This window comes from Zootoca vivipara, chromosome 7 (assembly GCF_963506605.1).
Source record: "Zootoca vivipara chromosome 7, rZooViv1.1, whole genome shotgun sequence".
NCBI lineage: Eukaryota > Metazoa > Chordata > Lepidosauria > Squamata > Lacertidae > Zootoca > Zootoca vivipara.
The window spans coordinates 88,630,393-88,647,429 of NC_083282.1; the positions used below are offsets into that span (position 1 = coordinate 88,630,393).

Here is a 17,037-nt window from a genome sequence, read left to right on the forward strand (position 1 = left end):
TGCATTGTGGTCCATAGTGTTTTTGTTTTATGGTGTTTTATACCGAGGTATGGAAATACTTTTATGAAGAAGTAGAACCAAACATTATACCTAAGTTGCATGGAACTTTAGCTATTTTCAGGCACAAATTTATGGTTCTTGTGAGGCTGTACAATTGGGCCCGGCCTCTGCTTAAAGACTTCCAGCAATGGAGAGCTTATCACCTCCCATGGCTGTGTGCTCCAACATCAAACAGCTCTTGCCATTCAAAACTTTATCCTGTCATTCCACCCCCCAAAAAACAACCTCCTTTCCAGCAGTTTGCATGCAGTGGTTCTAGTCCTGCCTTCTGGAGCAATGAAGGGCAACTCTGCTACATCTTCTCTGTGATAGTGCTTTCCAGGTCTCCTCTTAGCCATCTCTTCTTCTCCTGGGTAAGTATCCTCAGCTTCTTGAAACATTTCATCTTCCAGTATCTCAAGGGCTGTCACATGGGAGAAGGAGCAAGCTTCTTGTCTCCTGCTCTGGAGGACAGGACTGAAACCAATGGCTTCAAGTTACAAGAAAGGAGATTCCGGCTCAACATCAGGAAGAGCTTTCTGACAGTGAGAGCTGTCCGACAGTGGAACAGCCCTTGGGACTCTCCTCCATTGGAGGTTTTTAAGCAGAGGTTGGATGGCCATTTGTCATAGCTGCTTTAGCTGAGATCCCTGCATTGCAGGGGGTTGGACTAGATCAGTGTTTCTCAACCTTTTTTGGGCCAAGGCACACTTGTTCCATGAAAAAAATCACGAGGCACACCACCATTAAAAAAGTTAAAAAATTTAACTCTGTGCCGCCCTATATTGACTATATAATTATGACTGTAAGAAACACTTGCCAATTGCTGTGTTGGTTGCAATCTCCTGTAATAAGGCTTCACAAGCCGCTGATTTCTCTGCCAGCACAATCCTTTGCTCAGCAAGTTTCAGGTTGAGCTCATCCAGCCAGCTTCTTTAAGTTTGTCTAATACCACCCTCCCGTGGTGGTGGCTGTTGAGAGCTGCGCTCGCTCCGCGTCGTGACCCGGCCGGCTTCCTTTCCGGCGGGTTAGTGCTGTGACAATGCAAATCGCCCTTCTCATCGCCGCACGTCACGGCACACCAGCCAGCATCTCGCGGCACACTAGTGTGCCGCGGAACAGCAGTTGAGAAACGCTGGACTAGATGATCCTTGGAGTCCCTTCCAACTCTATGATTCTAGGACTTGGTTTCTGAAACCTCTCACTATTCTGGCCAGCATCCTCTAGACACGCTGCAGTTGGTCCATACCTGTAAAATGTGGTTTCTCCAGAGGACCAATACCTTGACCACCTTGGCTGATAGGGCACTGGGCATCTCTCTTTGGTGGGTCCAGTTCTGCAGGGCTCCCTTCCCCTAGGAGTTGGCCTTTGCAATATTCTATATGATCTGCCTTTTAACACGGGAAATGGCGATACTTGGCTACAGATGGTTGGCGGCAAACCTGATTTTGCAAAGAAGGGAAGAGCAGAAATGTTTCATGGTAACCTTGAGTTGTTTCCCATCTGTGTGATGCTAGTCTTCATAGGCTTGGGCAGAAAACATAAATTACATGTCAGAGGTTGCTGATCTTTTCCTTGAACTCCTTTCAGTGTGTGATGAGCATTTCGACTACAAGGACGCCAAGCTGCTGTATCGCTTCCGCAAGGACGATGGGACCTTTCCGCTCAACAAAGATGTGAAGGTGTTCATGAGGGGCCAGAGCCTCTATGAGACGTACGTGGAGTCCCTTTGTCCAAGGTCACAGGGCATAAGACTTTCCGGCAGTACAGTCTGTTATCTTCCTTTGCTGTTCATGCTCTCAAGGGTGCCCCTACTGTTTCCCTGCCTGCCTATGTCTGGCACTTGTTCAGAGTTTTCATATTGTTACAAAAGTCAGGTGCCTGCGAGCGGTGGCAAAAGCCCCGTGGGATCTCGGGCCCTCACACAGGGTCTGTGCTCCTTTGGAGAATTGAAATTGCGGCAGAGACTGTTATGGCTTTAAGAAATATGGTTTATTCACCTATTTTGCTGTGGGTTAAACCACAGAGCCTAGGGCTTGCTGATCAGAAGGTCGGCGGTTCAAATCCCTGTGACGGGGTGAGCTCCCGTTGTTCAGTCCCAGCTCCTGCCAACCTAGCAGTTTGAAAGCACGTCAAAGTGCAAGTAGATAAATAGGTACCGCTACAGTGGGAAGGTAAATGGCGTTTCCGTGTGCTGCTCTGGTTTGCCAGAAGCGACTTTGTCATGCTGGCCACATGACTTGGAAGCTGTACGCCGGCTCCCTCGGCCAATAACGTGAGGTGAGCGCCGCAACCCCAGAGTCGGTCATGACTGGACCTAATGATCAGGGGTCCCTTTACCTTTACCTTTACCTTTACCTTTACCCCTTCAGTCTGCATGGAGGGAGCTCAGATCTTGCAGCGTATAGTCCTTTCAAGAGAGCTTGTATTTTTAATCTTTTGTTGGAAGCCGCCCAGAGATTGGCAGGGTAGAAATCATAAATTATTATTATAATTGTACTCCATAGCAGTGCAGCCCTGGAGCCCAAGGCATCTCTCCAGCCAGCCCTGCAGCCAGCATCCCCCAAAGATGGATGAAATAATGATGATGATGATGATGATGATAATTATAAATATCCCACCCATCTGGCTGGGTTTCCCCAGCCATCTCACTCTTCATCCTGCTTCTTCCTCCCAGAAAGTCTTTCCCCTCTCCCCTCAAACATACTCCCCATCACCTTGGTAACATCTCAATCCCCAGGCCCAAATGTCCGCCCCCCCCCATGGCCCATCAACACCTTTTGCCACTTAGCAGGTTTGCTCTTCACTAAGCCAGACAGGCTGGTTTGCGTAAGCCATCCCAGGAATTCCCTGCCTGGCACAGCTCTGCAGCTTGTACTTTAATCCATATCCCGGTTAATAAAAATCCTAGTATTTATTCATTTCTAGGGTGTTTTTTTGGGGGGGGGGGGGAGTGTACCTCAGTCTATAACAATATTTTAATCAATTAATTCCAATATCTATAGACTGCTTTCCACACTGCGACAAGCTCCCCCGGTCTCTCAGAACCAGAAGAGGTATGAAAAGTGCGACTCAGTGACAGAGTCTCAGATTGCTTATGAAGGACCCAGGGGAGAAGGAGACTTAGGCAACTGTGAACCTTCGTAGGGGCAAGTTCTACCGAGAAGAGTGGCTGTGCTTTCTAGGCCTAGCCTGCTGAGCTACCTTGTTTCTTTGAATAAAGGTCCCCACCTTCCTACCTGTTTGCTGGGCATTTACCCTGATTCGCTTGCAAAGGTTAGACTGTGGCTGCCTTCAGACAGCACTTCGTTTTCACAATGTTTCCTTACCTGATAATTTCCAACTTTCGCATGATCGTTCAGCAAACATAAGAGCAACTTCTGGAAAACTAGTGGAACCCGGAAGAAGCTTAGCACACTTTCCCATGTCCGTTGCTTCCGAAAGAAAAGCCGTTTGCAAACTCCTTAGCCCAGAAAGTCACAGACGTTTTGCTCTGTAATTTTGCATGGCAACATTTCGGGTGCTTTCGGCATGCAGTTCTCTTCCCCCATTTAAAAATGAGCACAGCATGGCAGTATATCACAGTTCCATAATGCTGCAGGTAATGCAGTGTAAAAGGAACATGAGAATCTGAGATAATAGTGGCTAGCTTTATACAGTGGTACCTTGGTTCTCAAACTTCATCTGTTCCAAAACCAAAGTATTCCAAAACCAAGTTGCGCTTTCCCATAGAAAGTGATGCAAAATGAATTAATCTGTTCTAGACTTTTAAAAACAACCCGTAAAGCAGCAATTTAACATGAATTTTACCCTAAAATGAAAGCAATAATCAATGTACTGTATTATAAAATAAATAAGACAGTATTGTAGATGATAGAAATTAAAATTATTTTTCCCCTTACCTGCACTGATGTTAGTCATTGTTTGGATGAGGGGCTTTTATCCATTTCCACAGTCACACAATCAATCAATCAGTAGCTAAACTGGGTCCCACACAGTCACAAAACCAAATTAATCAAAAAAACCTCAAAAACACAAAGTAAATAGCAAAAACAAAAGTGCCAAACTTAATCTGTTCTGGAAGTCCATTTGACTTCCGAAATGTTCAAAAACCATGGCACAGCTTCTGATTGCTGCAGGTGCCCTGGAAACAATAGCCGACAGACACATCGGATGTTTAACGTCCGAAAAATGTTCGAAAACTGGAACACTTACATCCAGGTTTTCAGAGTTTGAGAACCAAGGTAACACTGTAATAAGGAAAACTAATGTGATAACCCCCACATCTGAATGCACCCTATGTCTGATTTTATTTAGCATTCCCTCTGAGTTGCCTGCAGGGAGATTATACTGCAACGAGCATTTCTCCTGATTTGCTTGTGCAAATACATCATTCCATTCATTATTCCTCCATCCCATGCCGTTCAGAGCAATTCCCTGTCACATCCATAACCCCACAGAGCACATATTTAAAAAAGGAAAGAGTGGATTTGTTGTGACAAGGTGGCAGAGTGCTTTAATCCACTTTAATTGCATGAACCTAAATTCCCAGTCTGTGCTTGGTTGCTTCCAGTAAAACAGCCACAGTCTAGAGCTGAGCAGAAGCTTTGTTTCGGTGCAGTTTGGGAGAATAATAGGCTGTTATTCCATAGGCCCAGCACGCCCTCTTGTGGTTATGGGGGGTATTTAAGTTCTTCTGCACACAAAAAACAGGCTTATTGCAGCTAAAGAGGCTCAAACTGGGGGCGCTGGAGACTGAATTTTCCAGCGGTTGTCGGGAATTTGTGCTTCCAGGCCTGTCAGCATTCCTGCCACCTCCCTCTTCAGAGATGGAGAGTGTTTGTCAGCAGCTTGATTCCATAAATCGTACGAGTCGAGATTGAATTTCACTTTAATCTTTTTGACGTATGGATAATGCCCGACAGGAGAGTGCTTTTGGCAGATCCCTGCGATCAGAATGAGACATAAAGAAGGAGGCAGCCAGGAGATCTGTTTCAAATGTCAAGAGTAGCCTTCTTATGTTATGTCGGCTGCACTCTTACAGACATAACGTGAGAACATAAGAAGGGCCCACTGGAGCCAATGGCCCATCTAGTCCAGCATCCGGTTCTCACAGTGGCCAAGCAAATGCTTGTAGGAAACCCAGGTGGCGCTGTGGTCTAAACCGCTGAGCCTCTTGGGCTTGCCAGTCGGAAGGTCGGTGGTTCGAATCCCAACGACGGGGTGTGCTCCCGTTGCTCTGTCCCAGCTCCTGCCTACCTAGCAGTTCAAAAGCATGCCAGTGCAAGTAGATAAATAGGTACCGCTGTGGCGGGAAAGTAAATAGTGTTTCCGTGTGCTCTGGTTTCCGTCACGGTGTCCCGTTGTGCCAGAAGCGGTTTAGTCCTGCTGGCCACATGACCCAGAAAGCTGTCTGTGGACAAACACTGGCTCCCTCGGCCTGAAAGCGAGATGAGTGCGGCAAACCCCATAGAAACCTTTGACTAGGCTTAACTGTCCAGGGGTCCTTTACCTTTTTTTTTTTTAACCAGTAGGAAACCCACAAGCAGAATTCAAGCATAAGAGCGCTCTCGCCTCCTATGGCTTCCAGCAACTGTATTCAGAAGCATTGTTCCCTCTAGCTATGGAGGCAGAACATAGCCATCATGACTAGTACCCATCAGCCGCTGTTTCTTCCAAGAACTTAGCATCATAGAATTGAACAGTTGGAAGGGACCCTGAGGGTCATCTAGCCCACCCCCTGCAAGGCAGGGACATGCAGTTTCCCAATACAGGGATCCAACCTGCAAACTTGGTGTTATCAGCACCATGTTGTAACCAACTGAGCTACCCACTGGTATAATCCTCTTTTAAAACCATCTAGCTTGACATAATGCCGAGCAGCCTCGCCTCTGAGCATGTGCAAAGTGGCTTCCCCTCACCCATCGCTGGGTAACTGTGACGAGCTCCTGTGCCTCTGGACTCGGCTCCCGCTTTTAGATAAACTTGACTCCCAGCACATTTTTCTTTGAGAAATGAATGGCTTGGATGTTTAACAACCCTGCACAATATTAGCAAGCGTTAAAATGGCAATGGCTGCAAATGTTGATCTGCTCACCTTGTTCCTTTGCCACCTGCTTCCTTGATCCTAGGCTGATCAGCATAGAGGACTCGATCCTGAAAGTCAGAGAGGAGAACTCGGTGAAGTACCAAAGGACTTTTCTGGCGTGTGAAATGATCGACTGGTTGGTCCAGGAAGGAGAGGCAGCAAACCGGAAAGAGGCTGTGGAGCTTTGCCAAGTCCTCCTTGAACATGGGATTATCCAGCATGGTATGAAGAAGGAGATTGCAGAAAAGGGAGGGCATTGGGTTGTTACCTGCTGGGCAGGTTAGGGGCAAAGGATATGCCTAGGATAGCCGGAAGCACCGAAGAGCAGTGCGGTGTAATGGCTAGAGCATATCGCCTAGAAGCTGGCACTCTCTAACTTGGCCAAAGCAGCACACATGGTGGGATACACCCAGGGAATGATCTCCAGCCTCCTCTTGTTCTAAATCAGGAATACAAAGCAGGATGTTGTTGCCAGATTGAGCTTCCTCCCCTATACGTTGAACGTATCAGTGGCGACTGGAGGCTGTGAGAGATGGAAGGAAGGAATAAGAAGTTGGGTGGAAAGACTGGAAGAGCAGAAGCTGTCAGATGAGGAAGAGTTGGGAGGGGAAAGGGGGGAGGGGAACTAACCTGGCTCTTGGGTAGAAACTGGAAGACAGCATGGCCAACAGGAACCAAAGACTAGAGAAGGGGCAGCACGCAAAAGAGTGTAGCTAAGAAAAAGAAGGAACATTCAGCGGTGTTATTTTCCATTCTTCGTTAAGTTCCAGCCTTCTTTTTTAAAAAAAGTACATTTTTGTTCTAAAGGAGCTTTGCAAGCACATAAAAGCACAAAGTTAGAATTGATTTTTTTAAAAAGTACAATTAGGAACTTCTTCTTTGGCAATCCCTCATAGCCGAGTATGATTGTCTTCCATGATCACAGTTTTAACACTGAGTCCATAGGTGACTGTGGAGGCCAATTCTGGATCCACACGTCCTGCCACGGTGGGGACATAGGTTTCTGGGTGGGAGCTGATCACGCTGAGGTTTTGCCAAATGTGCCTTCCTCTTAGCGCGTTTCTCCCTTTTGTCCTGAGTTTGAGTGTCCATGGCACCTTTAGTAAAGGCTGTTCTCCATTTGGAGCGCTCGCAGGCCAGTGTTTCCCAGTTGTCGGTGTTTATACTACATTTTTTAAAGATTTGCATTGAGAGAGTCTTTGAACCTCTTTTGTTGACCACCAGAATTACACTTTCCATTTTTAAATTCAGAATAGAGTAGTTGCTTTGGAAGATGATAATCAGGCATCCGAACAACCGGTCCAACGACGTTGATGTTGAAGAATCATTTCTTTGACAATTGGGAACTAAGAGCAAATTAAAGCAGCATCAAACATGGTCTGGGGAAATTAGGGGTCCTCTTTATACCAAATAGATGACAAAGTCAGCACCAAGCAAACCATTGTGAGGAGAAAATTCTGTTATGACGGTGCCACCACCTAGAAGCCCATGTCTCTCTTACACATACACACCTCACCGCAGATGGTTGAGGCACCTGACAGAGATGCTGTGAACATAAACTTCTGGGCATGCCGATGTAGAGGCAGGCATTCCATCTGGATATCCTGAACACGGAATGTAAACACAAGTGCTTCAGATTGTCCCCAAACATGAACCAGGAGCTATTGCAGTCTCTGTGTGTGCGTGTGTGTGAGAGAGAGCGCTGAGAACAATTGTCACCAACCCCCAGGTTGCTGATGGAAGACTGCTGAATCCTATCTTGGCTCACATTCTTGGGGGGTGGGAAGAACCGCAGCCCTCAATCTGCTCCCCACCACCCTCCATTTTTTCCTCAGTGGCTGGCCGGCACCACTTCTATGACGGCAACCTCCTCTATCAGTTCCGCATCAATTTCCGCCGGAGGAGACGTCTTGCGGAGCTGCTCAGCGAGAACTCCTCCAGGGCCCTTTCGGACAGCCCCGACAGCCCCTTCTGCCTCCGCAAGCTCAACCCTGAGCAGAACAGCGGCAGCTTCTTGTCTGGTTGGTAACTGTGGGTGATGGCGGCACTTGTGGGGAGCACTCCGGGTACTGTCATGGGGGCCTAGGCCAGCCTGCTGCTGCTGGGTCTGGGACAGTATGGTTTGTAGCAGCGGAGGCTGGTCTATTAGCACCAGCGGGGCACTGCCACACCAACCTCAGCCAGCTCCCAACTTCCCTTTGTCTCTTTCAGTTCAGCCTAATAAAGAAATCAAAACCGTCTCAGCGGTTCGAAGGAGCAGCGTCACCTCACTGGCTGGGGGATCCAACCCCTACTTCAATCTCTCCCCGAGTTTGGGGTTCCTGCCAGCTGTGGAATGCAACCCCAAATCTGGTGAGGAAATAATAATAATATATGAGTATATTTGATGTATTTTAATGTTTGTTGGAAGCCGCCCAGAGTGGCAGGGGAAGCCCAGCCAGATGGGCAGGGTATAAATAATAAATTATTATTATTATATACTACTACTACTACTACTACTAATAATAATAATATATTTTTATGCCACCCATCTGACTGGGTTGCTCCAGCCACTCTGGGCAGCTTCCAACAAAATATTAAAACACAGACACAAAATGAACTCTTTAGGTGCATTGGGAGATCTAAACAGAGGTGGATCCAAACCACAGAGGGTCATCGTCAGGGCCATCTTTACCCCGGGGGTGCAAGGCACCCGGGCGCCGAATTCTGGGGGGCGCCAGCCAGCGCAACCTTTTGCAGACTTCCCTTTCCAGCAGGACAGCCCCGGCGTGGCGTAACGCAGGCACCTGACGCCGGCGCCCCACTTGGCCGGCAGGGTGGCCCGGGTTCCAGATGCGCTCTCCCTCCCTCCTTTTGCCGCCAGCCAACACCAACACAGCAACAGGCCACCGCTGCCACCGCTTCCTACTCGCAAGCAAGCAAGGTAGCATGGGCAATGAGAGGAGGCAGCCGCCACTGGCGAGGGCTGTCAGGGAGCGCCTGAGTTAGGCAGGGAGTAAGGGCGACTGCGGCATCCTCCTTGAGGGCTCCCCTCTGACTGCGGCAGCGCTTGATCTCCGAGATTCCCTACAGCCGCTCCTGCTTTCCTGGAGATCTAGCTCTAAGATCCTCCTCCTCCTCCTCCTCCTGCTTGCTTGCTAACTTGCTAGCTAGCTGGTGGGCTGCTCCCTCCCAGCTCGAGCTCCCCCTGCTGCTGTGTGCGAGGCACTGGCTGAACTACACTGACACAGTGTGTGTCAGTGGGCTGCTGATGCTCCACACCAGGCATCTCCAAACTTCGGCCCTCCAGATGTTTTGGACTACAATTCCCATCCATAGCTGCCAAGTACCCCGTTTTCCCGGGAAACCCCCATTTTTACTTACCTTTTCCTGGTGGTCCCCCGTATCACTTCGTCTCCCGTTTTTCTCCGTTATTTTCTCCTGCCGGCGGCCATTTTTCCCCTCTGATTTGCCCTTCTATGGGCACCAAAAATGGCAAAATCTATTGGTGCCCATAGATGGGCAGAGCAACACCGGAAGTTGCATCGACGCACTTCCTGACATGCGTAGAAGTGACTTTTGAAGCCGGTGACAGCCATTTTTGGTGCCCATAGAAGGGCAAAACGACACCGGAAGTTACGTCGACGCAACTTCCGGTGTCACACGGCTGCCGGTCCCGGATTCTGTAGTCCGGGACTTGGAAGGTAAGTTCCCATCATCCCTGACCACTGGTCCTGTTAGCTAGGGGTCATGGGAGTTGTAGGCCAAAACATCTGGAGGGCCGCAGTTTGGGGGTGCCTGCTCCACACAACCCCCCACCGGCAGGCGAGCAAAGGAAAAAAAGGCAAATAAGTAGGAGGGTGAAGAAATCATCAACAATAACAACAACAGCAAATGCAAATGCAACCTGCCCTCGAGGCACATTTGGGGATTGCCTTGACTGCTACTCGTCGCCTGGTCCGATCCCTCAGCCCGTGGGCTCCTTCCTCCTCACTGCTTCTCCTTTGGAGCTGTCTGGGTAGCAGGACTAAATTGGGGGGGGGGGCACTGTGCAGATCTTTGCACCTCGGTGCTGCATATGCTAAAGACGGCCCTGGTCATTGTGATGCCACAGAGCCTAACTGTAGAATATTGCACATAATCCTAAGAATTTGAGGGTTCAATTCCAAGCAAAGATTCTTCGGATGGGGGGGGGGGGTCTTAAATGTGCAACCTAGGGTTGCCATATCTTGAGCAACAAAAAGGAAGACAGCCAGAGCTGCTGCCAGCCCAAGCGGGGGAAAGATGCATGCAGGGTTGCCGCTGCTGAAAAAAACAACCCAACAAGAACAACGGACCCCCAAAAACCCAGACATTGCCTTTAAAATGTAAAAATCTGCCCGGATTGGCATGCTGGCCCCCTAAAAGAGGACATGTCCAGGTTTTCCCGGATGTATGGCAACCCTAGCAAACACCCACACACCTATCCCTTTTTCCATTTTGTTGTTTTTCCTTATCTGCTCCTCCACGTGACAAGAGAGCCCTCTCTATCATGCCAAGCCCACCACACTGACCAGTTAGTGAGCAGAGACAAGCCCGCAAGCGCCACACCTTTGTTCCTCTTCCAAGAGCATTTTGCATTGCATTTGATTTTTCAAAGCAAAACATTAGAGAGGCTGAAGATGGTCCTTGCTGAGATCTGTTTGTACTTCCACGAATTGTTTTTGAGTTTGACTCAGTTGTGCATTTCTCTGTGTGGGTGTCCACCCCCCCCACTGCGAACCACCTGCACACAGGAAAAAAACAAAAAACTCTGTCCTATCTGGTTAACATTCCTGGTTCACTTCCCCATTCACTTTGCTATGTTACTCTTTTTCTTTCGAACAATTGACCTTTAGGTGAGACCTGTCACTTTTCTTTTCTTTTCCTCCCCTCCATGCAAGTATTAAAGAGGCCTGTCACCAACGAGGAGCTTCTGACCCCTGGGGCACCGTACATCAAGAAAACACTGACGGTAAGCTTGTTACCTGGTCATCAGAATGTTACACTGGGATTATTGCTAAATCCTCCTTGTTACAGTACAGAGCCCTTTAACTGGGCAAGCCTAAAGTTGCACAATATGTTAGCATCCCTCCCACGAAATAGTGCAAGTCCCAAGGCGAAGCACCCTTAAATGATGCAACAAAGCAACCCTGGTGTGTTCGAGTTGGAACCAATGGGGCTTCTCTGGAGTAACTGGAGTGTGTGTGTCTCTGTGTGTAGAAAGGTCACACATCTAATTTGCCCCTGGGCTTTGATTATAACTTCCATGAATGAATGAATGAATGAATGAATGAATGAATGAATGAATGAATCTTTATTTGCATCAGCCATCGCCCATGGCAATAAAACAACAATATGATATACAAAAAATAAAAATAAAAAGTCAATTATATAAAATACATCTTAGGGTTTTGAATCAATAGTCAAATAGTGGGTCTTATTCTAATTGCCCCAGCTTGCAACCTTTGCTGTTACCTGCTCATCGTGATCTGCCAAGAGAAAGGACACTGGCAGTGGCTGGGCGACCTGGAATGGACAATAAAAGAGGGGTGTTACAGGAGCGTCCTACACATGAGTAGGACCTTGGTAAAGACACATGCCCAACTGGCATGTTCCCTCCCTCCTGGTCGATCGTTCGGGAGCTTCAAAACCTTTCTTCTGCCCGAACATCATAGTGACTGATGCCAAGAAACATCAGCACACTCATGGATCTGCAGAGTGCTTGCAGTTTGCACTGTTTGCAGTGCGAACAGACCTCAGCAACAGAGCATTTTGGCTAATCTACTTTATTTACGTATAAACACACACGGAGCACTGCAACATGGCTCCCTCTTTCTCTAGCATCAGGCAGCAAAGAGAAAGGACAAAGGACAACAGCCCCACTTCACAGAACACAGTAACAGTAACAAACACCCTGTCTCCGTCACTTCCCACTCTGTGGAATGAAAAACATACACCATCATGTGATAAACAACAATCCCATGACTGCAGACACTGGGAATGAATCTTCAACAATAACCTCATTCCTCAAGTCTTTATAAAGAGTGCAAGCCAGAAGGGCATGCGCCACCGATTCGGTACTGCCATCTCCACAGAGACATAAACATTTTTCGTGTGGAATCTGTTGGAATCATCCCTCAAGTACAGCTGAGGGCAATACATTCAATCTTGTGAGCATAAAAGAGCGTCTATATTTTAGAATGGCTAGGTTATGCAGATAGGGTGCCAGAGAGTCGAAATGGGTAGGTGGAAAATAGTCAAACCATGGGCAACATTTCCTTATTGTGGCCAAGTTGTTCTTATAACTTCCATTGTTTTATCGTTTCCCCATTTTTGTTAGGGTTGCCATATTTCAAAAAGTGATGATCTGGCCACAATAGTGGTTGAGCTTTTGGGGGCAAAGTTGTTGCAAAATCTCCAAAGAAAAATGAAGATTTTAACCTATTTTTTAAGGAAAATAGCCTGCCCCCAAACCCCACAACACTTCTCATTTGGGCTGCCATATGCCCGGGTTTCCCTGGACATTTAGCCACTTTTCAAAAATTCCGCCCAGATGCCATTTTTGACATACGAATCCCAGCCTTGTCCTGGAAATTCCAGATGTATGGCAGCCCTACTTAATGTGCATTTCTGGGTTTGGTTGTTGAAGTACAGCAGCTGACCGCTCTGTTTTTAAAGCAAGGAGTCTGATGTAGGAAGAGAGTGTGCGGTTTTGGGGATATGATGCAGGGGGTGGGGGTGGGGTGGCGCATCTGCCGCTGCAGAAAGAAACTACTGTTTTGACTCCTTGCAGCTGCGTTAATTGGATTAAGTGGCATCAGAGTTTCCTTGCGTCACTCTGCAAAGGGGGCGAGATGGAGAGTGGAAAGGTCATGTGAAGCTGCCATATACACTGGGCCCAAGTTTGTGTAATGATCTGCTCGGTAGCAGATCTCCAGGGTCTTTCCCATCACCTCTGCTCCCTCATCTTTAGATGCCAGAGTTTCGACCCAGGACCTTTTACAGGCAAAACGTGTGCTCTATCACTGAGCCATCAGAATGTGGTGTTTGATTTTTTTTAATTTTCAAACTGGCTAGGAAGGACATCCTATTCTCTTCCTAGCATGCCATTTCTCCCCTTCTGAACTTGCCCTGTCCTTCAACTCCCCGAGTCTTCTGGGTACATCTTTTTGTTGTTTTCATGGTTAGTTTCCTCTCTTTCCTGTACCACCTCTTTGTTGCTGCTTTTTCATTTGCTTGTTTCAATCAGGCGAAGCCCTTTGAGAGATGGCATTTCTCTCCTCCCCCCTCCCCTCCAATACGCTTCTAATTTGAGCTTCCGTCCTTGGACACGTGCGCAAAGTCAGAGGAATTCAGAAAGCAGTTTAACGGGACGTTGAGTTCTGCCACATCAGACTAAAATGACTAGCTTGGTCTCTGTGTTCACTCAAGAGCAAGAACCAGGCAGTCTTGCCCATCTTTTATTTTTAATGCAATCGACCATTTCTGTTCACTTGTTTGAATCCATTGTACATACAACTTTAATTTAAACGTAACCAACTCGGTGCATAGCTCTGGACCTGCTGCTTTCATTTGTGTTTCTCCCCCAACAAACTGCCGAATGGCGGAGTTGTAAAAAGAAAAGAAAGAAGAATGTCACCTTTGCTTTTGCCCAAGGCTGAGCATTTTTGCAACACTGGGGTGTAAAAAGAAAGAAAGAAAGAAAGAAAGAAAGAAAGAAAGAAAGAAAGAAAGAAAGAAAGAAAGAAAGAAAGAAAGAAAGAAAGAAAGAAAGAAAGAACAATTGCAAATGCCGTTCCTCTTTCTTTGCAGATAGTGGGCGATGCAGTTGGCTGGGGATTTGTGGTCCGTGGAGGTCAGCCATGCCACATCCAGGCTGTGGATCCAGGAGGACCGGCTGCAGCTGCTGGCATGAAGGTACCAGTTTTATCTAGTCAAGCAGGTCCCTATACATCAGCCTGGGTAGCTCAGTTTTAGAGTGTGATGCTGTAACACCAAGGTTGCAGGTTTGATCCCCATCATAGCTGCCAAGTCTCCCGTTTTTCATGGGAAACCCCCCGGATTTTAATCCGTTTCCCACTGTACTCCCGAATGGAAAAAAAATCCTGGAAATCCCCGGATTTCCTACCTGGAAGAGGCTCCATTTTGGGTGCTGGCGCTGCCCGATTTCCGGTGCCCAGACATGGGTAGCGCGGCACTGGAAGTCGCTTCTACGCATGTCCGCCCATGCCTGGGCACCGGAAATCGGGCAGAGCGGCACTGGAAGTTGCTTCTACGCATGTCCAGACATGTGTAGAAGCTACTTCCAGTGCCGCGCCGCTGCTGATACCACATTTTTCAGCGGGAGACTTGGCAGCTATGGTCCCCATATGAGACAGATGCATATTCCTGCATCGTAGGGGGTTGGATGAGATGATTCTCAGGGTCCCTTCCAACTCTACAATTCTGTGACTCTATAGGAAGCCCCTCAGCAGGAGCTGAATGCCACAGCGTGCTCCCCAGAAGCCAGTCTTCAGAGGCATGCAGCCACCAACCCCACAACCTCCCATTCTTTTGGCTGAAAGTTATTCTGAGAACTTTTGGACCAGCACTAGTCAGAATGGGGACTAAAAGCTGCCTGTATTTGAGATGGTTTGGCTGTTGTGCAAAGCTGGGGGGGAAGGAGCCTCATTGCAGCACCTGGAAGCTGATGGATGAGTTGTCGGCTGATTGTGGGGAAAGTAGCTGACCGAATTCGACAAGCAAATCCTCTCTGTCTACTCGAGCACGAAAGGCGATGAGTGCCACCTGAGAGCACTGAACCAAAAATATATGGGTTTTGAGCTGCTCCTTAAGGATCAGCTCCTTTGGAATGAGGGGAGCTGATGGCTTTGCTGCTTCGAGGCTTTTTTTTTGGAGAAGGGAGGGAGAGGCTTAGACAAATGCAAACTTTGTGTGGTCTTTTTGGAACTAAGGAGCTTCTCAAAAGACTGCTTCTGTCAGGTTAGGTATGTGTATAAGATTTTGCATGCGCAAGACTTCTGATTTCACTTCTGACAGAGTTTGGTGGCTTCTCCGGATAAGTATGAAATCTCCCTGCTTTTTGTGATATTATTATTATTATTATTATTATTATTATTATTATTATTATTATTATTTTATTACCACCATACCCACCTGGCTTTTCACAGCTCTGGACACTCCCACAGGTGTTCCACCTGATTGAGATCCCCTAAAAATTCACTTTTAAGAAAAATGTAGTGTAACTTCTCCTTTCGCCTCCCTTTAGGTCTGCCAGTTTGTCTATTCTGTGAACGGGATGTATGTCTTACATCTGGACTATCAGACCATTAGCAGCCTCATCATGACCGGACCTCGAACTCTTGTGCTGGAGATTATGGAAGCCACTGAATGAGTGAAAAGGCCATATGTTGACTTCCTTTTCCACAAACCCTCAACTCCTTGCCTGAGGCCACCAATCCTATTTCACGAGCTGCAGATAAGACGATCGATCTAAGTGAATCCTCTAAACCCAGAAGGGGTTCAACGTTTCCTCTTATGCCAACTGACTAATAAGGAGGTGGAGCATATCTTAAGATGCCAAGGCAGTTTTTTGTGTTTTTTTTTTGAAGAACTGGGTTTTGAAAACCTGAGGAGTCTATTCACATGGAGAAAAGGAGAGTCGGGATCCTTTTTTAACAGAGTAATACCCAAAAGCTCATCCAAACCGCTTCTTAACGCCATACGAATGTTGCCAAAGCTCAGCAGCATCCTCCTGTTTCTCACAGTGCCTCTGCCTATCTTAGAGAAAAGAGCAATTTGCTCACTAGAACAGATAATAATAATAATAATAATAATAATAATAATAATAATAATAATAATTTATTTATACCCTGATCATCTGGCTGGGTTTCCCCAGCCACTCTGAGCGGCTCCCAATAGAATTTTAATAATAATTTTAAAAAGCGGTCAAACATTAAACATTTCCCTGTACAGGGCTGCCTTCAGATGTCTTCTAAAAGTCATATAGTTGTTTATTTCCTTGACACATGTTGGGGGGGAGGGCGTTCCACAGGATCAGCGTCACTACCGAGAAGGCCCTCTGCCTGGTTCCCTGTAACCCTGTAACTTCGCTTCTCGCAGGGAGGGAACCGCCAGAAGGCCCTCGGAGCTGGACCTCAGTGTCCAGGCAGAACGATTGGGGTGGAGACGCTCCTTCAGGTATACAGGGCTAAAGCCATTGAGGGCTTTAAAGGTCAGCATTCTTTCTTTATCTCTCCAGCACGGTATAATATCAGTCCAGTAATTAACAATCCTGACGCAGCAAAACACAGCAGCACACATTGTCTTATTTCTAACCTTGTTGTCAGCGTGTGAATTGCAGCCTGCTTCTTCCTCCCTTTATTTGCACCCCCAGCTGACATCAATCAAGCCTAGAGTGTCACTCCTAAACACTAAAGAAAATTCTGGAACCCTCTTTAAAGCTTCCAGGAACTTTTATCTGTTTCTTTAAGAATGTTTTCCTAACAACATCCATGCTGCCTGCCTCGGAAACATTTTTACAGTACTGCTGATGTGCAGGCATGTCCCCCTGCCTTTTCTCTACATATAAAGCTGACAGTGGCTTCTTCGGCCTTCCAAAAAAACATGAATTCTAGGGTGCTCTGTCTGCACACTTGATAGTGGTACCCCCCCTCTTCTTCTTCTGCACAAAAAACACCAGAGGTCTTACTCATTTGTTGTGTGTTGGGGTGTGTGGTCTAAACCACTGTGCTGCTTGGTCTTGCCAATCAGAAGGTTGGCAGTTTGAATCCACACAATGGAATGAGCTTCCATTGCTCTGTCCCAGCTCCTGCCAACCTAGCAGCTCGAAAGCACACCAGTGCAAGAAGATAAATAGGTACTGCTGCGGCGGGAAGGTAAACAGCGCT

The 17,037-nt window shown here is 47.3% G+C and overlaps 1 protein-coding gene across 2 annotated transcripts in view; it reads left to right on the forward strand.

Annotated features, from left to right (window-relative positions):
* LOC118089417 (DEP domain-containing mTOR-interacting protein) overlaps positions 1-15,721 on the forward strand; it is a 29,832-nt gene extending 14,111 nt beyond the window's left edge. For both annotated transcript variants that reach the window (XM_060277523.1, XM_060277522.1), the window contains 7 exons: positions 1,630-1,753; positions 6,171-6,349; positions 7,963-8,148; positions 8,339-8,479; positions 11,029-11,099; positions 13,940-14,044; positions 15,396-15,721. In XM_060277523.1, the coding sequence (XP_060133506.1) occupies positions 1,630-1,753; positions 6,171-6,349; positions 7,963-8,148; positions 8,339-8,479; positions 11,029-11,099; positions 13,940-14,044; positions 15,396-15,521 (932 nt within the window). In that variant the 3' untranslated portion in view covers positions 15,522-15,721. The remainder of the gene's footprint in view (positions 1-1,629; positions 1,754-6,170; positions 6,350-7,962; positions 8,149-8,338; positions 8,480-11,028; positions 11,100-13,939; positions 14,045-15,395) is intronic.
* Positions 15,722-17,037: the final 1,316 nt, after the last annotated feature.